General features: G+C 46.3%; 1 protein-coding gene and 1 long non-coding RNA gene across 2 annotated transcripts in view; one reads left to right on the forward strand and one right to left on the reverse strand.

Moving 5' to 3' along the window:
- Dglucy (D-glutamate cyclase) overlaps positions 1–23,281 on the reverse strand; it is a 53,636-nt gene that overhangs the window by 24,605 nt on the left and 5,750 nt on the right. The window contains 6 exon segments of the mRNA XM_077109051.1: positions 585–662; positions 2,293–2,319; positions 2,322–2,492; positions 4,912–5,034; positions 6,131–6,281; positions 9,306–9,504. Coding sequence (XP_076965166.1) covers positions 585–662; positions 2,293–2,319; positions 2,322–2,492; positions 4,912–5,034; positions 6,131–6,281; positions 9,306–9,504 — 749 coding nt within the window.
- Positions 17,065–19,197, forward strand: LOC143641549 (uncharacterized). The gene is made up of 2 exons (XR_013155371.1): positions 17,065–17,215; positions 18,754–19,197. It is a non-coding gene; the product is annotated as an uncharacterized LOC143641549 (long non-coding RNA).

The following is a 23,281-nucleotide window of genomic DNA, read 5'->3' on the forward strand; positions in this document are numbered from 1 at the left end:
AAACCATGTGACTCTCACGCCTGCTGAATAATTCTCAGTGCCCTGGACGCTGTCATGAATCTTCTGTCTGCCTATTTAATATAGTGGCAATAAAAACCATCTATTGTTCTTGAGGATTAAAGATGGTCCTTAGAAGATGAAATCAATACGTCCAGACAGCCATTAATCTGCCTCCGAGCCTCCTTTTCCCAACACGCACAGTCGGCCAGGGCACTGCCGGGCAGCGCTGGGCTTGACCTCTCGCATCACCCTTATTAAGAAAGGATTCATCCCCTCTGTGGTCAGTACACTTCCCAGTTCCTTTTAATTTTTTTTTTTAATTCAAGTAAATGGCTGAGTTAATAGTTCCTCTTCCTCATGAGCCTGTGCTAAGTGGGAGAGCCAACAGCTTGGGCAACAATGTTTGTGTGGAAGAAAATACGTGAAAAGTTTAGAAAATATCCACCCAGGGGCTGGGGATGTAGCTCAGAAGCACAGCACTGGCCCAGCATGTGGGTTAGACCCTGGTTCCAGCCCCAGCAACACACACACACACACACACACACACTCCATCCACGATCCACTAAGAGACCATGCACACCTACCCGCTGCATGGGAGGGTCCTGGGTCTGCCTGTGGTGGGCTGAACTTACATGTGTTGCACGCAAAGGAAGCCACATCCCCTACAGGAGGAATAAAGGAATGAGCAGACCAGAGACCAGGCGGGCAGCTGGGCCTGGTGGTTCAGTGGGAAGCTTCATGACTGGATGATCTCTGCTCCCAGCCCCAGGGGACAAAAGCCGCCATTTCTAAGGCTGGTCTGCTCTGTCAGATTTGGGGCTACAGTGCCGCCAGCAGGGGACAGGGTTCCAAGCTGTCTGCTCCATGGCCCTGCCAGGAGCTGTCCTCTTACACTGTCACCGGAAACAGCTTTGTCTGGGTCCTGAGAGTCTGGCCCAAGAATTCACTGACCCAGACTGGCCTCACCCCTCTGTGCTCCGTGGGGGCCGCCCACCATGGATCTGATCCAGGAATCCCCTGGGAAACGGAGGTGCAGAAGAAGGAGCGGACTGTGAGCCAGGGATGACGGAACCTCTCTTTACCTGCCCAGGTGATGCCGTGACGTACCAGGTGGACTCAGACTCCAATTTAGCCAACACGGATGAATCATGGGCACTGGAGCTGGTGGACATGGTTCAAGCTCCGCTGGACCAACTGGGAAGTTACGTGGACTTAGACGAGTTTCCTGAACGCGTGTGCCTCGGTTTCCTCATCTGTTAAGTGAAGTTAACGATAGTTGTCTCGCAGGCACTGGCAGAATTTAATAAGATGGGACAGGTAGTGCTTTCAGCATGATGCTTGGCACACAGTGACGCTCAGGAGTCTGCCCCAAGCCCAGGAGGGAAGCATGATTGCTGGAAGTCCTGTCCACTGACACAGGTCGCTCTCTCTTGAGAACCCTGTCTGCCCTTCCCAGACAGCGGGCGAAACAGCGCCCTCTGCTGGCCGCCTGGGGTTCCGCTCCTGCAGGTAGGTGGAGGGGAAGTTCACAGCCCCCAAAGGCCCTCAGCCAACCTCTTCCTCCTTGGAATCAGCAGCCGCCTGGAGGATCCTAGAGCCTGTCCCGCGCCGGTGACTCACAGACCGCAGGAGGGCCGTCCCTGCCGTCCGTTCCCAGAGGCACGATGTACACTCTACAGGTTGGCTGGAAGCTGTGAGACTGCAGCCCTCCCAGACCCCAGAGGGGAGCCGTCCAGCCCCCACCTCCACCTTCTGCCCAGTGTAAAAGTCCAATCTGTGTCCAACCCAGGGCAATGGCATTTTAACGGGGGAAAATTGGGCACCTTAATGAATACGTGGGGAGCCTCTTTTAAATGGGGGCAGTTGCCCCTAGAAGCCGCTCTCCCTTTCTTTCTCTTCTGGGTAGCAAGGTGCCCAGCGGGCACATCCTTCCCTCAGGCTCCCTTCCAGTGTTCAGTGCTGACATTTTGAACAGTAACGAAAAGTCATAAAGAAAAAAGATCACCCACCGCCCACCGCCTAGGGGAGATGGCCAACGTTAGCATCTGGGTGCATTGACCTCCAGCCTCCTTGGGATTCACATGCAGTATGAGCTGTGGACACAGTTTGCAGAGGTTTTTTTTTTTTTGTGTGTGTGTGTGTGTGGAGCGGGGGATAGAACCCAGGCCTCATGCCTCTTGATGGAGAAGCGTTCCACCCTGGAGCTGCAGCCCGCCCACGTCCTGCCCTTCTCCCTGAGCACTGCGGCAGGGGTGAGTCTCTCCAGGTCACTGGGTGACTGCTCTGTCTTACCTGGGTCTTTGGAGATGGTCGCCTCCATTCTCTGATCTGAACAGCGGAAGCTGACGCACTGCTACAGTGCAGAGGGTCTTGGGAAACGTGGCGGACCTCTGGGGTTGCCTCAGGGCTGAGACAGCTGGTCCGAGTCTTTGTATCCTTCAGGTCGGTCATTACCGGGCGTCCTGGAGTGCTGGTGAAAGCCAGTAGAGCCTCTGCAACACACGACAGGAAGGACTGGGCCCGGCCACTCTTGTCTTTGCCCACTGTGGATGGCCAGATGGCACCCACGCCCCAACTTGGCCTGTGCGGCACCAAGACCAGAGCTTAGGACTGAAGGCCCATTTAGACAGCTGCCTCCGAGTTCTAGGAAAGCAGAGATAGTCGAGTGTGACAAAAGAAGGGAGTTATAGTCACACCTGGAGCCAGCGCTGAATCCATGGAGACCACCAAGTGTTTACAGAGCATCTCAGCATCTCCGTCTGCTTTCCAGGGAATGTTAGATTGGCTGCGAACACTGTGAACGTGGTTTCTATTTTTCTCGTAGCGCTTATATTTTGCTTCAGCTTATGCTAATTTTGTTCTTTAAGAAAACTCTCCCATACTAGATCGCAGGCCGTGCGAGGTGCTGCAGCATAGTTATTAAGGAGCAGCTTCAGCGTGGCAGACACACTTGAGTTTGAGATGTGAATCTCTCCTCTCTACACTTATTTCCTCGATTATAAAACAATGATAATACCTCCGGGGGTCGTTGTCAGTACTAAATTGGAAAATGCACATAAAAGTGCTTAGCCAAGTGCTGCCACAGAGTCAGCCCTCAGTAAATGCTGGTTGGCGTTACTGCACCAGACACGGTATCTCAGCTTCTCTCCTTGCACCTGGCTCCTGGCTGCTGAGTCCTTACTCTACTTAACCTGCCCTTTCTGCCTTCCGTGGTTATTATTGTCCTTGGGCAGGCTGCTTTCACCCAGATGAGTGCTCCTCGGGAGGCGGAACCATTGCTTATTCATCTCAGAATTCCTTGCACATAATAGGTGTTCAAATAACATAGAGGTGAGTTGAGTAAATAACAATGTCTCAGAATCACGTAACAGTAGAATTTCTTAGATGTAAAGAAAGTCAGAGCCAGCCCATGTTTCAAAAGGAAAACCTACTGCTAGGTACATACCTTCCAGACGTGACGCATAAAGGGAAGGACCACCGGGTCTGCAGGGTGCTGTCTTGTTTCTCTGCATTTTAGATAGCACCAAACATGGCCACTCCAGAGCCATCACCCATCAGAACAGTCAATTGCTAATCAGAGTTTAAAGGTCGAAGCTGAAGAATGATTCAAGTTTGTCCTGACTGATGATGTTATTTGTTCTCATTTGCAATCAGATACACAATTATCACCGGAGCCAAAGGGCTGGAGTGTATGGGGCAGCCCATGGCGGTGAGTTCTGTAGGGTATCCTGGTGTCTGATGGCAGGGGACCAGAGACTGCTGTGCTCAGGCACGAGTACTGCGCGTGTGAGGTTGTGTACACAGCTCCCTCAAACCCCACCCCCAAATGATCACAAGCTCTCTGAGGGCTCCATCTGGTCTCATGCAACTTTATATTCCCAAGATCTGGGTCAGGCCTGGAACATAGTAGGTGTTCAATGAACGCATGTTAAATAAATGAATAAATAACATCCTGGGAATCTTGGCATATTTTTTCACCTTATTACAGAGAATCTTTTCTTGTTACAAGTGCTGATAGCCAAACTATCGTGAATGCTTCCAAAATAAGCTAAAGTAACACTAAATTCTATTTCTTCTAGAGTAAGTGTGGCTGACCAGGCCAGAATTTTCCTGGCTCTAAGACAATGGGTTGCAACAATTATGATTTTTATTGTTTCTGTAACGTTCCAATTTTGCTGTGAACTGCTGAGGGTGCCCTCAAGTGTCTCTTCATTGTAATATCACTCGAGCTCTTTGAAAAAATGTACTGAGGTGTTTTCAATTACCTGGTTAAATACAATTGGCCTCTGTATTTCAATTGTGAATTGAAAATAGTCTAAAGAGAAAAAAAAAAAAACAGTGTCTGTACTGACCGTGTACGGACATTTTTTTCTTGTCATTATTACCTAAACAATACAGTGTTCAACTATTTAAGTATTTACATCATATTAGGTCATAGAGGCAATTTAGAGATGACAAAGTATACGGGTGTGTGTGCAGGTGATATGAAAATATTGTCACTTATAAGGAACTTGAGAACCCATGGATTTTATCCTGTTTGGGGGGGGGCGGTTCCCGGAGTCAGTTCCCATGGATACGGAAGGATGTCTGGACAATGTGAGATGGTTTGGTTCCTTGTGTTTCTTGGTTTTGCATCTTGTGTTCAGGGCCCTGCAAACCTCCAAGATGTCGAAAAGTGAAGCTAAAGATTAATCCTCCTGTTGGGAATGAGCTGTGCGTCTTTAGAGATGGAAATGTATTTGAGCTCTGAGCTGCTCTGGCGAGGAAACACCCTGGGGTTAAGGACTCAGAGAGTCTTGTTTCGGGCTTTGGTCTGGAAATCGTTGCCCTCTAAGCCTCTGCTTTCAAGAACTCAGGCCACTGGCTCTGCCCTAGGTCACAAGTAGGTGCCCCCTTGTGCCCCCAACGTACTGCAGCTGCTGACGGCTTCAAGACTGGTCAGTGGAGAAGGCCAGAACAGTGGGATGTCCCCTGGCCACCACTCCACAGGCCCCCCGTAGTCAGGCCTAGAGAGTGCTTTGATTCCCAACAGTTTTGCAGGTGGAGAGAGAAGAAAAATCATCACTCCCCTGGCAGGTACCCTCCACATTGAGTAGCGTATGGTTCTTTCTCCAAAAGGAACCCTAGTCTCAGGTTTATCTCAAATGGTATTTGAGGAGGAGGAGAAGGGGACTAGGAGACTTTCCAACTCAGGATACCCCATAACTTGTGGCCCATCTTGGCTGATAGGGTTCCAGAAACCGGAAACTCAAACTCCAGGATGTGATTTCCGGAAGGCATTGAGCCCCACGCTCTACTTTCATTGCAGATGGTAACGAAGCCAGTGTTTGCCACTTTTTACCGTCACAGACTGAGTCACGTTGCACAGAACCTCTGTTGCTTACCACCAATAGCACCTCCAACCCTCAGTGGACATCATGGCGGACAAGGACAGGGAAGATGGACGCTAGGCCTGCTCAGCAGACCCCCCTCCTGGTGGGTGGTCCTAGATTGTCTTTACATGAGGAAGGCAGCAAATGCTGATTGTGTTTTCACAGAAGCCAAGGTTTGCATAATTTAAAAAAAAATTTTTTTTTGGTACACAGCTGAGCAAGCTCTGTACGCGGGACCTGGGTCTCACCCAGGGCCAATACCAGGCTCTTATCAGGCCTTCTGCGAGCTCCAAGAGGCCCGGGCAGCTTCCCAATTACAGTCCTTCACCCCTGGATCCTTTTGCTCACTTTCAGATTGAGCTCATACTCTGGGAAACAGTGGATTTCAGCCCCAGGGAAAATCTGGAACAGGGCCTTCTCCGCCCACATATGCCACTGACCAGATTAGAGGTGGCTTTGAGCTCAAATCTTGGGACAAAGAGTCCTGCTGCCACCCTCTGCTTCCCCCAGTTTCATTTGAAGTTCACAGGGGCTTCACCATAATCAAAGATCCCAGTGAGTGAGGCTGGCGAACCCGCCAAGGGCAGCAGCTTTCAACCCGGGGGCCTCTGTACACCCAGCCCTGGGGCTGCTCCAGGAGCCTCTGGGCCTCCTCCAGGCCCTGCAATCCCCACCCCTCCCCCCAGGCCCTGGGAACAAGGCAAGTTCCTGAGTCCTCCAAGGCACTGTGAGAATCATGAACAAGTCTGGGCACTGACCTGGGTCACGGATGTGAAAGGGTTGTCCTTGGTCACCTCCCATGGAGCAAGTGGCCTGCAGCAGCCTTTCCAGCTTGTCTTTGGGAACAGGCCTCATTGTGGCCACCAGAGGGCAGCAGAAACCAGCAACGGGGGCACCAGGCACTGTTGTCTGTCAAATCAAGTAAAAAATGTTAGAAAACCGTCTTAGCCCAGATCCAAGCCCTGAGCACCCAGAGTTCAAGGCAGCTAAATGAAGGGGGAGGTCCCAGGAGCTGTTATAAAAATTCGCCTTCTACTTGGAGGTGACACAGAGATGGGCATGTTTGCTGATAGCCACTGGTTTAAAACAGCGAATCCTAACTTTTTATGTGCCATGGATTCCTTTGGGGGCCTGCTGCAGCTACGGACGCCCTGTGGTTAAAAGTCATGCTGTTAACCACTTAAAAAAAAATTCATAGGATTCCAGTGGCAACCAGCTTTATTGCAACATGAAGTTACTAGTTCTTGAAAAAACGTGAGGCCACAGTACATGTGCTTTCCCGTCAATAGCTTCAGGAACCAAAAGGCCATCTACAACCATTGTGAGTCTGAAGCAGTGATCCGTGTGGGATACTTTTGACATTTCAGGAAGGGCTGTGATGAAGATATCTGCGATTTTTTTTTTTGGCAATCAGGTCTGCTGGTAAGGTGGCCGCGTGTTGCTGACTTTCGTAACTAAAGGAAACCCTGTGCTTCAATTTGAGGTTATAAAAATAAAAAAGCTATTTTTTTTCCCATCCAATTTCATGGACCCTCTGAATTTCCTCCGTGGGTCTCAAGGGACCCGTGGACCACAGACAAGGAACTTCTGAGAGGATCACAGGTGGAGGGACGCAAGGGAGCAGAATATCCCACGAGGAGCTGGTGTTGTTCCAACCCCAGATTCCACATTGGAGAGCGTCTTCCAGAGCCCCCAGGGCCCTGCCTCACCCCGTCTCAATAGAAGTCGCCCAGGGTGACCGGTGCCTTTCACTGCCGGGGTGTGTGTGTGTGTTCTCCCTCCTGAATGGTTTCTGGTCCCTGCAGTGAGGCTTATAGAAGATTTAGGACGCGGCCAGAACTGTAATCCCCTGGGAAAGCCTTGGCTGCCACCTCAAGGGCTTGCTGTTCCCACTCTGGCGGCCGCAGGATGAACTTGGGTGTGCCTGCGGAACGGCCCTGGGAGAGGGACAGGTTCCATTCCAGGGCCACTGGCAGAGCCAGGAGCACTCCCCAAGGCCAAGGGGCCTCTGTCTGGAGGTGGCTTTTCCTCCTGGCTGACAGCAGGATCCAAGATGGCTGCCTGGCCACCTGTCCCAGGACCCAGGAGCCGAGGGGTCGCTGTTAGGCCTCGGGGACAGTGAGGTATGGTACAAGTGCAACCATGGCCACGTGAAGCACGTGATGTGGACACACTTGCACCTCCACGAGGCGTCCCTCAATGACAACACCTGCCTCGTGGACATAGTCTAGATGGGAGACAAGGGTTCCAGATTCCAGTTGGCTTTGGGACTTGAGCAAGTGTCTGTTTGTCTATCTGTCTCTCTCTGCCTCAGTTTCCTCATCTCAAATGAGAGGCTGTGTGTGAGGAGCCATAGGCCCTCCCAGCCCTCACCTACTCCAATGCTAGTAAGTTCCAGGGCTGGACCCTGCTCCGGGGCCCAGCCAGCAGCCGCAGCACCATCCCCGCCCTTCCCTAGTTCAAGAAAACCTGTCGGGCACATGGTTCCCTGTGAACGGCAGCACAGTCTGCTGTGGACACCCTTGTTTCTGACCAGAGGCAGCTCAGGCCTCTCTGGCAGGAGCCCAAACCAGACATTTTAATAAACGTTGCAGGCTCAGGGTGAAATCTCCGATCTGAGTCTTGCATGAATAAGGAAACCTGCAACGTCACCATCTGCACTGACCTAGCAGTGAAAATGCTCAGACATTCCTGTCCAGGAAGGGGTCTGTGGAATGCCAGGCTAATCCTCTCCCATGGATAGGTGATGGCTGGAAGCAAAGCCCAGAGGCACAGGGAAGGGTTACAACATCTATCAGAGGCTCAGCCCAGGGGAGCCAACTGCAGGGCCGTCACCTCCAGCCAAGAACAAGACCAGGTTTTCCTGACGCAGACTTCACATAGCAGCTAGCCGCTGGCAGAGGCCCTGCCACAAATCCCCAGGCATTAGCATAGCCAGCCACATTTTCCCTGGAGAGATGTGCACCTGAACCAGGGAGGTGTTTCAAAAACCTCACTGAGGGGCCCTGAATTAAAAGACCCAGACACGTTCCAGACGGGTTTGGTGGACGCAGTTGCAATGCGCTGCCAAGAAGGGCCACATTGGATGCCACGGCAGTACTGGAGGTGGGTGGGCGAGAGGTTGGCTCAGAGGTGAACGAATTTCCTGGGTTGCAAAAGTGGCTGAGTTGGGGACAGAACTTAGATTTTCTGCCTTCTGTGCCAATGTTCTCCCCACCACAGGAAAACGCAAGCTGACTCACATTTTCAGGCTGAAGTAGCACCCCCTTTCTCCACAGAAAAGTCTGAACTGGGCTTCTCCAGAAGTCTCCACCATGGCTGATTTTAGAACTGTCAGGAAAAGAGTCTCTGCAAAAGAGTCCAATGTAGATAAACTTCCTATTTTCATGTCGCCCTGTTTTACTTGGCCACTGGCCGAGAAGATACCAGCACTCCAGGTGCTGGACACCCCCTTACTAGTCGTTCACAAATGTATCCAGTATAGGACTTTGAAGAAATGTGCAAACAAGGCCTCTGGCCTGGAGCTGGGCTTCACAGAGATGTCTACATTCCTAAGATAAGAGAAGTTACCAATTGGGCTCCCTGGTAACAGCTGGGAGGGGAGGAAAGAAAGGGGAGAAGAAGCTCCCCCCTTCTCAGGTGTGGTCCTTGAAGGGTTAACTTGCCCAGAACAGTGAAAGAAAAAGCTGCTTTTATGTGAACTTCTGCAGACTGTGAACTTCTGAGCCCCTCCCCTTACACACTGGGTATAAAACTCTGAGACTCCCTGAACTTGGGGTTCAGGGGATTGATTACAGCAAAAGCTGTGCCCTCTGGACCTGGCTGCAGCCAAATAAAACTGTGTCCTGCTGCCTTTGGTGCCCTGCCTCCTCTTTGGTGCCCTGCCTCCTCTGTCCCTACAATAAGGCCCTCTGCTGGTGGGTGGGTGCCTACCTTGCATGCTCCTGCGTGGCTGAGACCTTTTGGGTCTCTTTTGGGGAACCCCACCTTCTCCAAGGCCCTTTCCAGGGTGAAGCTGCAGTCTAAGACGGAGATCACCATGTCCTTCAGCTGCTCCGAGTGCCCCCCCAGCGAGACCAGGGAGCCCGTGCAGTCACCAAATTCATATTTCTGGAACTGGGGACGGACTGTCCTGGGGACACAAGGCAAAGCTCATAGGCCCCAGACCCTCCATAAGGTCCCGGGCAGTGGATTTTTTAAAAAAGGACTGGGGTGAGCAAGGGTCGTCCAGGGTTGAATTTTCGGGCCCACTTTCTTGGTGGCAAGGTCAAGAAAGCGGTTTTCAGCAGAGGCCTTGGTTGGTACCCTTGAAACACGACCAGACTGGAGGCTACTAAATCGGCATGCGTATCACGGAGCCCCCACCACCCCATTATATCTCCTGTAACCCCACCCAAGACCCTCCAAGCCAGCAAGAAAAAACAATGGTGCTCTCTCTGCCGTGGAGGAGGGGCCAGCAGACCACCCAGGACAGAGGACAATGTCTCCAGAAGCTTTCAGAACCGGCAGAATGTGAGTCCTCTCTCTCTCCTTACAGAAACTCCTGTGTAGGATCAGGAGCCTTCTATGGTCCCAAGCCTGTTCTCCACTCACTCCCAAATCCTCACGCTGTTGCTCCTTGCTAGACAATGCTGGGCGACAGAGCGGCAGCAACGGAGAGGACCATCCCAGCCCCTAAGTAGCTCCTGATCAGTGAGAACGCATCGGAAACAGATGCTCGCAAAACAGAGCGCAAGCGGGAACAGGTCAGGCAGAGGAGTGACTCAGGGAAGAGAGAGATCCACTCTTTCTTATTATAATAGTTTGGAACTGGATTGTCCTCCAAAATCCATGCATTGAAGACTTGGTTGCCAGCCTGTGTGCTATTGGGACATAGAGGAACCTTTAGGATATGTGGCCCAGTGGAAGGACCTTAGGTCATTGAAAAGGATATTTACCCCCTTCCCCTGCCCCCTGCTTCCAGGCACCGTGAGGTGAGCAGCTCTGCCCCAACATGCACCCTCTGCCACCTTGTTCTGCCTCACCCCAGGCTCAAAAGCAACAGCACCAGTCATGGTCTGAAACCACAAGTCCAAATAAGCCTTTTCTCCTTGTAAGTTGTTTATGTCAGGCATTTTGTTACAGTAAAGGAAAGCCAACCATGTAACCATGAAGGAGTTGGTGCTGGGTGTTTAGGCATAAATAGGAATTTTCCAGTCACACAGGAGGAAAGCACATGGAGGCAGAGGGAACAGGATGTGGAACGTGTGGGGGCATCCAGCACTATGGCCCACTGGGGGCTCTGCTCCAGGAGTCTCTGAGTTGGTGGTCCAGCAGGAATCAGGGGAGCAACCTCAAGGAGCAACCTCAGCCCCTGAGGGTCTCCATCCCTGGAGTTCACAAAATGGTAATGACAGGAAGTCCCCGGGGTGCTGTCTGTCTGAAGAGAGGGTTGGGGACGACTAGAGTATCTGGGTCAGAGCAGTTCAGCTGGGTCCTGAGATTGGCTAAGGTGCAGGCCACAGGAAGGCACTGAAGAACTTCAAACAGGAAAGTCATGTGACCAGATTTAGATTAAGAAAAAGTGAGAGTTAGAAGATGGGAAGGGGGGCTGGGGATGTGGCTCAAGCAGTAGCGCACTTGCCTGGCATGCGTGCGGCCCGGGTTCGATCCTCAGCACCACATACAAACAAAGATGTTGTGCCCACCAAAAACTAATGTCGGAAGCCATTCTCACACGTGACTGGGTGACTCCCGGTTAGGGTCTGAGGCGCTCTGGCTGTGTCGGAGCTTTCCCGGCCCTCTCCTGATGAGAGAACCTGTCCGTGTGGGGGTGTAACTGACCACTGACCCCGGAGGCCCAATCACTGACCCTGACCTTGGAGTGCGGCCCCCCCTTCAACCTTCATTGGATGGAATTATCCCCTGAATTTCTTGCTCCCCAATAAAAGGCTACTCCCTGGCGTGCTCTCTCTCTCTCTCTCCTGCTAGCCCTGAGTAATCCTTGCTGCCCTGCCGGGCGGTTAGTGGAGGGAACCAGAGAGGGGAGCCGTCTCGGACCTGGTCATAGAAAAAGGTAACTGAGTCTGTGTGTTTATTTCGATCTCACTAGCTAACTTTTATGCCAAGAACCTCATTAATGAAACCATTGCGCTGGCCGCATGGTAGAATTGGCGCCCACGAGGGGGGCATTCTAGATTAGCTAGATTGAGTGGGAGCGCGCGCTATAAAGATAAAGAAAAAAGTAAAAGATAAAGGAAGTGGTGACAATTTGGGTCACAAAAGGAAGTGGTGACAATTTGGGTCACAAAAGTACCTTAAGATATTGAAGGAAAGAGACGTTAAATTAATTAAAATGGGAAATTCAACTTCTACGGATAAGGAAATGTATCTGACTATTTTAGACAGTATAATTAATCAGAAAGGAAAACAGATAAAGAAAGCTCAGTTATTACAATTCTTAGAGATTGTAGGTAAATATTGTCCTTGGTTTTGTGAACAAGAATCTCCAAATTTACTTACTTGGGAGAAATTAGGAAGAAAGTTACAAAAGGTCTGTCTTTCAAATGAATTACCTGGAGGCATAGATAATATTCAGAGAACCTGGACGGCCTTGGAAGTTTGTCTTTTTGAATATATGGGCCAGAATTCGTGGCCCCCTGAAGACCTGCTAAAAGGCATTCAACGGGCCATCAAGTCTATTCAAATGGAAAATCCGCCTGAGGCTACGTTAATTCCTTTTCCTTTAAGCCGCTTAAAAACGAAGGCGCTAGGGGCCAGGCCCAAAGTTAAAAATGTAAATTTAAACTTGCAAAGTCAGGTTACTCGGCAGGGAGATTATGGAGAGCAACATCAGAAAGGAGATACCTCCGAGGTCCTAGAGAGCCCTCCAAGGGAGGTAGACAATCTTCCTGGAGAGGAAAATCCGGAAGAGATTCCTAGAGGGGCTCAGAGTTCCTCTCAGCCACGTGACTTAGAAGCCCAAATTCAAAATGGTGATAGCGCAGAATCCGACCTTGTCTCAGAGTCAGAGGGAGAAGAATCAGATGTTGAAATTCGGGATTTACAGAGAAATTTCGACAGGCTGCGTTTAACACCGCCTGCCCAGGCTACTCAAATTCGGCCCATACCCGCTAAAAGAACAAAGTTTAACAGGTACGCTGGATTAACGATGACCTTTCTTACCCCATTCCAGCGAGGTATTAAGAAGGCTCAGGAATTGGGGGAGGATACTAGTGGCTTTCAACTTTTTCCCGTTTTTGAGCAAGTTAATGAGCAAGATCAGAGAGTTAGAGTTCATGCTGTAATTCCTTTTAAAACCATTAAGGAACTAAAAAGTGCATGTGAGACGTACGGTCCAAATTCGCCTTTCGTACAGAGTCTGATAGATAATATTTGCTCCCAGCCCCTTCCTCCTAGCGACTGGATTTCTGTAGCCAGATCCTGTCTGAGCGGGGGAGATTTCTTGCTCTGGAGAACTTATTGGACTGATTTTTGTACTGAACAGGCAGAACTGAATAGGAAACGTAATATAGAAACACCAGTCGAAATGTTTTTAGGGACAGGTGAATTTGCTGACTTAGAAAGGCAGTTAAATTATGACTTTGTAATATACAATCAAATAACTGATTGTGCAAAGCGTGCCTGGAGACAAATAGTCTCTAAGGACCAATCCAATTTAGTTCTTACCAAAATCAGGCAAGGTGCCAATGAACATTATTCAGATTTTGTAGCCCGATTGTACCAGGCTGCAAACAGGTCGATCGGAGATCCAGGAGCCAGTGAATTCATAGTCAGACAACTAGCATTTGAAAACGCAAATAAGTACTGTCAAGATATTCTCCGACCGCACCGTAAGAAAGGCACAGTTTCTGAGTTCATTCGCTTGTGTTCTGATGTGGACTCTACACATTTACAGACTGTAGCTTTAGCCGCAGCCCTAAAAGAAACCTTAAAGCCACAGGATTTAGGGCGAAAACCCCGCGGAAAATGTTACGTTTGTGGGAAAAACAATCATTTTGCGCGGGAGTGTCGCATGCGCAAGTTCAGGACTCCATCTACTGGCGATAATAGATATTGCAGGACTCGATCCCACATGGCGGATCCAGATGGCGCGGATCAGCCCGCCTTCTCGCCATCATTTCCTCCTAGCGGGAGGACAAAAAACTTCCGGTCGGCCCCTCCCCGGGCCGAGCAACAATACGGGGAATTCGAGGAGAGGTCGCACAGTGTGACGTCACTGGCGCCGACCAGGACAGCCCGCGATTTTTTCCGGAGGGATTTTTACCAGAACGTAGATCGCAGACAGTTTTCTTAGGGCCTTCAAGGACAATTGAATTGAGTCCTGAATCAGGACCAGAACAAATCCCTACTGGGATTTTCGGGCCGCTTCCTGATAATACTATAGGTTTAATTTTGGGACGTAATAATTTAAAGGGAGCCATTGAGGTAGTACCTGGTGTGATAGATTCAGATTTTAAAGGACAATTAAAGGTTACTGTAAGATCCAATTATGCCCTAAGGCTCACTCCAAGAGATACATTTGCCCAATTAATTTTATTGCCCTGTGATGCAGGGAGACACCTGCCGGTAGGTTCAGCTTCTAAGCCGCCGGACAGAGTATACTGGTCACAGTTAGTACGACAAGAGCGTCCTTTATTAGAACTTAAAATTAATAATAAAAAATTCCTCGGAATAATTGACACAGGGGCTGATATCTCTATTCTTTCCAGTAGATTTTGGCCAAGAAACTGGCCTTTACACGTAGCGCCAGCTAACCTAGAGGGCATAGGGCAGATTTCACAGCCCGCTCAAAGTGCCAACTATCTCCATTGGAAAGATTCCGATGGAAACAGTGGAGTATTCAAGCCTTATGTGTTAGAGACTTTACCAGCTAATCTATGGGGAAGAGATATTTTAACCAAAATGGGATTATTATTAGTTACTCCTAACTCTATGAGATCAGTTGAGGAAGTTAGTCAGAGATATTTTCCTGGAGATGATAGGGAGACCCATCAGGAAGAGTATCTGTTTACAAACCAGTCTCCACGACAAAGATTAGTAAATGCTCCAAGCCAAAATTTTTATTAGGGGCCCTGAGTACTTCCCCGATCCCTAAGACAGCTGAAAAAATCACTTGGCTCACAGAGGAGCCTATATGGATTTCTCAGTGGCCCATCTCAGGGGAAAAGCTTAAAATAATTCACAGACTAGTTGAGGAACAACTTCAGGCTGGTCATATAGAACCAACGCTTAGTCCTTGGAACACACCTATTTTTGTTATTAAGAAAAAGTCAGGAAATTGGAGATTGCTGCAGGATTTAAGGGCAATAAATCATGCAATTCAGCCTATGGGATCCTTACAGCCAGGACTTCCCTCTCCCACAGCCATTCCTTTAGATTATAGCTTGATGGTAATAGATTTAAAAGACTGTTTTTTCTCTATAAGGTTACATCCTAGAGATTGTGAGAGATTTGCTTTCACTGTCCCAACAATTAATTTTAAGGAACCTGTTAAAAGATATTGCTGGAAAGTACTCCCACAGGGAATGCGTAATAGTCCTACTCTGTGCCAAAAATACGTAGACCAAGCGATAGATCCCATAAGAAGTAGCTTTCCTGATGCATATATTATTCATTTTATGGATGATATATTATTGGCTCATGCTAATCCAGAGGTACTTTCAGAAATTTTTACTCAGTTAGAGACTTCGCTTACAGCAATGGGTTTATGCATAGCTCCTCAAAAAATTCAAAAAGTGTCACCTTTTCAATATCTAGGTCAGATAATTCAAGGATGTACAATCCGTCCTCAAAATCTTCAGATAAGAATTAAGGAGTTACATACCCTTAATGATTTTCAAAAGCTATTAGGAGATATTAATTGGCTGAGGCCATCCTTAAAACTAACTACTTCTGAGTTAAGTCCTTTATTTCAGATATTACAAGGAAATCCTTCTCCAACCTCTCCACGTCAGCTAACTTTAGAGGCTAAAACAGCTTTAAGAAAAGTTGAAAATGCAATTAAAAATGCACAGCTTACTAGAGTTGATCCTAAGGAAATGGTGTATTTATTAATATTTCCAACTGAACATACACCAACAGGAGCCATATGGCAAAAATTAGGAGTTATTGAGTGGATTTATTTATCCCACTCCCCTCAAAAAACATTAATTCCTTTTCATGATTCTATAGCTCAATTAGTAATTAAGGGTAGAACTAGGATTTTACAATTAATTGGATCTGAACCTGATATCATAATTATTCCATTTTCTGTTCAACAGATTAATTGGCTTTTTCAAACTTCTAGCTCATGGCAAATAGCTTTTGCTGATTTTCCTGGCCAGATAGACAGTCACTATCCTCGTGATAAGATTATACAATTTGCATCATTAACGTCACTTATTTTTCCAAAGATTGTACGTGCCCATCCTATAGATGAAGCCTTATCAGTGTTCACTGATGGATCAAGTTCAGGTAAAGCAGGATTTTATAGTCGTGTTCACACAGAGGTAATACAAACTTCTTATACTTCTGCCCAAAGAGCAGAGCTTCAAGCTCTGATTTGTGCCTTAACTTACTTTGCAAATGAGCCTATTAATATTTATTCTGACAGCTTATATGCAGTCAGAGTTACTAAAAATATTGAAACTTCAGTTATTGGGTATACTTCATCACAAGAGTTATTTAAATTATTTCATAATTTACAAAAGGCAGTGCTAATGCGGAAATATCCATGTTTCATAGGACATATACGAGCTCATACTGATCTTCCAGGACCTTTAGCTTCAGGTAATAACAAAATTGACAGACTCGTAGCTTTTTGTCAACAGATGTCTTCATATGACTGTGCACTAGCTTCCCATTCCTTGCATCATCAAAATGCTTCTAGCTTACGTAAAAAATTTAATATTACTAGAGAACAAGCTCGTCAGATTGTAAGCCAATGCCCTAAGTGTGTTATTCACACTCCATCTCTGCCATCAGGGGTAAATCCCCGTGGATTAAAACCAAATCAAATCTGGCAAATGGACGTAACTCATATTCCTCAATTTGGTAAGCAGTGTTATGTGCATGTCATAGTGGACACTTATTCTAGATTTATTTTTGCCACAGCACGTACTAAGGAAAATTCTCAAAATGTAATTTCTCATTGCCTAGCAGCTTTTTCTGTTTTAGGATGCCCTATGCAGATTAAAACAGATAATGCTCCAGCTTATGTGAGCTCTTCTTTTCAACAATTTTGTCAAGAGTTTAAAATTAATCATAAAACAGAAATTCCTTATAACCCCCAAGGTCAAGCCATTGTAGAACGAGCTCATTTATCTATTAAACTTCAATTACAAAAATTAAAAAGGGGGGATAAGCTTATGACTCCCCAAAATAGCCTTAATCATGCCTTGTTTGTTCTAAATTTTTTAAACTGTGACGCAGAAGGTCACACTGCTGCTGAGAGACAAATGTCTCCCTCAGTAACAGGCCCTTTAGGCAGAGTTTTGTGGAAAGATTTACAGACCGGTCAGTGGAAGGGCCCAGACCCAGTGCTTATATGGGGCAGAGGGCATGCTTGTATTTTCCCAGAAAATTCTTCTCGTCCTATTTGGGTGCCTGAACATGCTATCAGACATGGAAGAGATAGAACCCAGATTCAAGCGACTGAGGATCGACCCAGAGGAGCCCCCATCCAGAGGAGGAGATATCGGAAAAGGATGAGGAAAGACCAGATTGACCCAGCCAAAAAGCTGATTTCATGAAAAGACGTGAAGAAGCTAACAACCCAGGCTTCCCGACTACTTCGAGACCTAGGAGAAAACAGGACCCCAATGATGATGGTAACAACAGTAATTGCCCTACTGGGCTGTCAGGTAAAGGGGGATCAAGTAGACACTTACTGGACATATTTCCCAGATCCACCCCTGGTACACCCAGCTGTGTGGACTGGAGAATCTATTCCAGTATTTACTAATGACTCATTCATGATGGGAGGATTTACAGATACTCATATTACTCCCAATCATGTGACTAGATTTAATTATTCTGGCTATAGTGCCCAATTACCCTTGTGTTGGTCCCACGATAAACATGCTGGCTGTCTGAAAGTATCATTCGAAGAAAAGACAGCGATTGGTAGACCTAGACTGACAAATAATTCTATTTATGGAGATTTAAAGCCTAATACTAGATCAGTAATTAAGATGGGACTTTCCCATAATAAGCCAGTCATTTCTGCCAAACCTCCACAGAATCACCACTGTCCAAATAGTTCTACAATTGAGATTGGCACCTTTCCTAAATGGATGGATTGTATAAATCCCTTTCCTGTACAACATAAGGTGTCTAAAGATAGTGGGTATATTTTAGACTGGTCTCCAAAAATTGATAAGAGACAATTACGAAGAAATTCTGCTATGACACCTGCAGGATTTGTTAGTAATATTTTGACTTATAGTAAAGGTGGTGTTCAAAAAGATATTTGGGCGTTTAATTGCTGCCTCAGAATTCTTACATTTTACAGACAAACCCTTACCAAGATTTATTGGCAAGAACTGTAAAGAGGGATCTTGCTATGGCTTACGAGCTTGTGTCCAATCTCCTTATGTTTTAATTATTGGAAATGTAAAAGTTAAATGGATAGATGACAGATATATTGTTACTTGTAATAAATGTAACCTAACCAATTGTATTACTAGGTATAATGGAGGAAAAGGAGTGCTGATACTTCATCAGCCCTCTTTTGTTTTATTACCTGCTAATATTTCAGAGCCATGGTATGCTGATGCTGGTTTACAAGTCTTACAGCAAATTCATGCCCAGCTGGCAAGACCTAAACGTGCTATTGGAGTTATAATTGTTGGTGTTTTGGCGCTAGTCTCTTTTATTGCCTCAACTGTCTCTGCGTCTCTGACATTGTCTCAGAATATTCAGCATGCAAAATTTCTTAATAATTTAGCTCAAAATACTTCCAAGGCTCTGCGTAATCAAGTAAATATTGATGAAAAGATTGAAACTAAATTAAACGCCTTAGAGGCAACTGTTATTGACATAGGTAATGAACTTTCAGCCTTAAAATTTAAAGAAAGGCTTAAATGCCATGCTAATTATAAGTATGTGTGTGTTACAGCTGCCAAGTACAATGCTTCTCTCTGGGATTGGGAGAAGGTTAAAAACCATTTGTTAGGTATTTGGCAAAATAGTAATAATAGCTTGGATATTCTGGAACTTCATCACCATATCCAAGACATTCAAAATAATAGAGCTGATTTTTCAGATCCTTCTTCTTTGGCTAACCAAATATTGAAGGAGTTAAATGGATTCAACCCTGGAAATATTCTCAAACACTCGGCCTGGTACATTATTGGATTATTTTCTTTGCTGCTAATTCTTTATTGCGTTGTAATTGTAGGATGGCGAGTCTTCAGAACAAGAATGCAGAAACTCCAGAGAGTGAACCGCGGCCTCATTTTTGCGAAAAGAAAGGGGGAATATGTCGGAAGCCATTCTCACACGTGACTGGGTGACTCCCGGTTAGGGTCTGAGGCGCTCTGGCTGTGTCGGAGCTTTCCCGGCCCTCTCCTGATGAGAGAACCTGTCCGTGTGGGGGTGTAACTGACCACTGACCCCGGAGGCCCAATCACTGACCCTGACCTTGGAGTGCGGCCCCCCCTTCAACCTTCATTGGATGGAATTATCCCCTGAATTTCTTGCTCCCCAATAAAAGGCTACTCCCTGGCGTGCTCTCTCTCTCTCTCTCCTGCTAGCCCTGAGTAATCCTTGCTGCCCTGCCGGGCGGTTAGTGGAGGGAACCAGAGAGGGGAGCCGTCTCGGACCTGGTCATAGAAAAAGGTAACTGAGTCTGTGTGTTTATTTCGATCTCACTAGCTAACTTTTATGCCAAGAACCTCATTAATGAAACCATTGCGCTGGCCGCATGGTAGAAACTAAAAAATAAATATTAAAAAAAAAAAGATGGGAAGGGGAGGAGAAGGTGAGACTAGGGCAAGGAAGGCAGTTACGAAGTCTGTTGGTCTAGGCGAGGGAAGATGTGAGCCACAGTTAGCCAGGTGGGGGATGAGGACTCACTGGAGAGGCATTATGGAAGTAAAATACCCAGGGCCATTTATTAGACGTGTTATAACTAGCTAGTTCTAAGCTGTATGTATGCTGTTTTTTCTTAAATATATACTCCGTGTTAGTCAGCTTTCAGTCACTGTGACAAAACACCTAAGAGAATCAACTTACAAAGAGGAAGATTTATACTGGTTCATGGTGTCAGAGGTGTCAGCTCTTGGCGGCTTGTCCCCATTACTGTGGGCCTGCAATGAGGCAGAACATCATGGAGGAGAGCACATGATAGAGCAGAGCTGCTCACCTCATGGTGTCAAGGAAGCAAACAGAGTTCTTGCTTTTCTAACAAACCCCTTCTCCCAAAACCCATTCCAGTATGGGTTCATCTACCGATGGATTAACAGCCCCACTTCTAAACACTGCTGTACTGAAGACCAAGCCTTCAATTCATGAGATTTTGGGGACCTTTAGTTTCAAACCATAACACACCCCTAGGATAAAGTTTAATTTATCAATTAGGCACAGTAAGAGATTAACAGTAATAACTAATAATAAAATAGAACAATTATAACAATTAGCTGTGTTGTGGTTTGAATTTGAAATGCTACCCCAAAAGCTCATAGTTAGCACTTCAGTGCTGTTCAGTGGTGAGAAGATTGGATTGTGGGAGCTCAGACCTTGTTGAGAGCCACAGCCGAGGCGGAATGGTGCCTGGCATTTTGCCAGAAGGAATGGTTGAGAGGTGATGCCAGAGAGCCATTAAGATGATGATAATTAAGTTAAGCTGTGTATAATTGCTGTGACTGGATGAGGCTGGATTGAAACAGGCTGTGTATTCAGTTGTATATAGACCCCTGCTGTCCGGCAATAGGGTGGCTCCTGCTGCCTTGGGCGCCCGCTACTTTTGAGTTCTCATGGAGTTTCTGTTGAGTTCTCGCGGAGTTCCCCTTGAGTTCTCGTGGAGCCCGGTGGAGAGCTGGGAGAGTTCCCAGGGGGTGTGTGTGGAGTGCTGGTGGAGGTCGGGCAATAAAGTAGTTCCTGTTTCAACCTACAAGAGCCTCGTGGCAGCTAGGTTATTTTGTGCCCAGCCAGACTGCGGCATTTGGTGGCCCCTTCCGGGAACGTCTGAAGCTTCGGGGTAAGTGAAACTGCTTGCCCCTGAGGACAGGGCGAGAGAATGGGTGGCCATTTCAAAAAACAATGTGTTCTTGTTTTGATTTGTTTTGTTTTTGTTTCAAGCTGCCTGTCCCTAGAACTTTCTCAGGCAAACTGAGGAAAGTGGTTGGCTCAGGGTTTGAAGTTGTTCGCCCCTGAGGAAGAGATAGAGAGAGACCACAAATGCACATGTCAAGGAAATAGAAAAACTGATACAATGATTTTTTTTCCCGTTTTTGTTTCATTTTTGCTTTGGTTTTGTTTTGTGTTATCTTGTTGGGTTGCGTTATTTTTATAGCAGAAATATGGAATTAAAAATTAGTAAAAACCAAACCGAGAGGGTTTTAAGTAAATTGCTAGAGGAAGGAGGCATCTCAGTAAAATAAGAACAGTTAGGGCATACGTTAAGACGATACAAAGGGGTAGCCCATGGTTCATTAAAGAGGGGTTATTAAATATATCACAGTGGAACCATCATGGTGAAGATTTTAAAAGGATAGAAAAGGAAAGCCCAGGAACTCTGCCAGTTGGCACATTACTGTTACGGACGTTGGTACAATCTTGTTTGCTTAGTCAAGGAGAAGACATTTTAGATCAAGTAAAAGAGGAAGTCTCTTGAGTTAGTCAGACAGGGGAAGAAAGTTTAGAGAAGGCAAGGCTATCAGGGGAGAAGTTACAACAGGAGGTTGCTACTAACACCTTTCTATCACCAGAGGGCGTAAATGTCCAACCAACAGCTCCACCTATGGAGACAACATACGCTGGGTGGCCCCCAACCCCTGTAGTTGATAGATGGGATCCTGAGACAGGACCTCAAAGATTAGCATGCCCTGTATTTGAGACGACAGGAAGGCAGCGAATTCACCATGCTCTAGATTTCAAAACAGTGAAGCAGCTAAAAGAGGCTGTAGCAACCTATGGTCCTCAAGCACCCTTCACTGTAAGCATGGTCGAATCCATTACCAACTTGGACATGACGACAGCATATCGGGCTAGTATGTGCAAAGCTGTGCTAAATGGAGGACAATACCTGTTATGGAAGGTTGCCAATCAGGAATTCTGCACAGAGATGGCTAGGCGAAATGCAGCAGCCAGTTATCCTCAGAGAAATCTAGATATGTTGTTAGGAAAGGGACCTTATGAGGGTCAGCAGCAACAAATTGCATATGATCCTGGCGTATACTCACAAATTGCTGCAGATGCAGTTAGGGCATGGAAGACTTTACAAGGACATGGAGATTTACAAGGTCAATTATCTAAGGTAATACAAGGAGCTAATGAACCTTACACTGAATTTGTAGATACTGTTTTCTCTTTGTTTTCCACTATAAAAAGTCTAATATGGGACAGAAAAGATCCATTCTTTATAGGACATATCAGGGCACATACAAGATTGCCTGGAGCCCTTAGTTTGGGCAATGATTTAGCAGATCAAACTACACATGACATACATATTTTTTCTATGCTAGAAGAAGCTACAAATTTTCATAAATCCTTCCATGTCAATGCAAATACTTTAAAAAAGCATTTTAAAATAACTAGGGAACAAGCTAGACAAATAATAAAACAATGTCAAAATTGTGTGACCTTTTTTACCACAAGTTAGTCTTGGAGTCAATTCTAGAGGACTGATACCTAACCATATTTGGCAGATGGATGTCACACACTTGCCAGAATTTGGAAAATTAAAATATTTTCATGTTACAGTTGATAATTCTTCCAGATTTTTGATGGGCTCTCTTCATCTGGAGAAAAAACTAAAGATATTATAGCTCATTGCTTACAAAATTTTGCCACTGTGGGTGTTCCAAAACAGTTAAAAACAGATAATGGCCCTGGCTATACTTCTACCTCTTTTAAGCAATTTTGCTCATCATTTGGCATTATTCATATAACAGGAATCCCATACAATCCACAGGGACAAGGCATAGTTGAAAGAGCTCATCAAACTATTAAAATGTACTTATTAAAGCAAAAACAGGGAATTGGAAAGGGGTATATATCCCCCAAAGATAAACTTAAAATAACCCTTTTTACTCTAAACTTTTAAAATTTGGATTTATCAGGGTTTAGTGCTGCGAAAAGGCACATGTGTCCAAAAAATGTACATAAGCCCAAGGTACTTTGGGAGGATATTCTAACAGGACAATGGAAAGGTTCTGACCCAGTGATTGTCTGGAGTCAGGGTTCTCTTTGTGTATTTCCACAGGGAGAACAGCAGCCGATTTGGATTCCAGAGAGATTAACTAAGGTCCTGACCCAGTGGTTGTCTGGAGTTGGGGGTCTTTTTGTGTGTTTCCACAGGAAGAACAGCAGCCAATTTGGATTCCAGAGAGATTAACTAAAGCGATTTCTACAGACCAAAAAGAAGATGATTTGGCTCAAATCCATAAGAGCTGATATCCAGAACTCCAGTTTGGCTATCCTTACATCTGCGACAGTGGTTCTCCCACAACTGGAGGCTAATGAATAATGAACACCATTAAGGCCTATTTCAAATGTAAAAAACCTTGGGGCTTGCTTGTGGGCAGACCCATATGCAAGTTACAAGAAGAAGGATAGAATATCAAAAGAAGAGTCAAACCCAGGTAGTAACCAGGATGCTTTTTTCAATATCTATTTTATTATTGTCCTTTCCCACATCATAAAGTGTTCTATTTTATTTTTTGAGCTCATACACACCTAGATTAATGTTTTTCTGATTAGTTCTA

Source organism: Callospermophilus lateralis, chromosome 3 (genome assembly GCF_048772815.1).
Source record: "Callospermophilus lateralis isolate mCalLat2 chromosome 3, mCalLat2.hap1, whole genome shotgun sequence".
Taxonomy (NCBI): Eukaryota; Metazoa; Chordata; class Mammalia; order Rodentia; family Sciuridae; genus Callospermophilus; species Callospermophilus lateralis.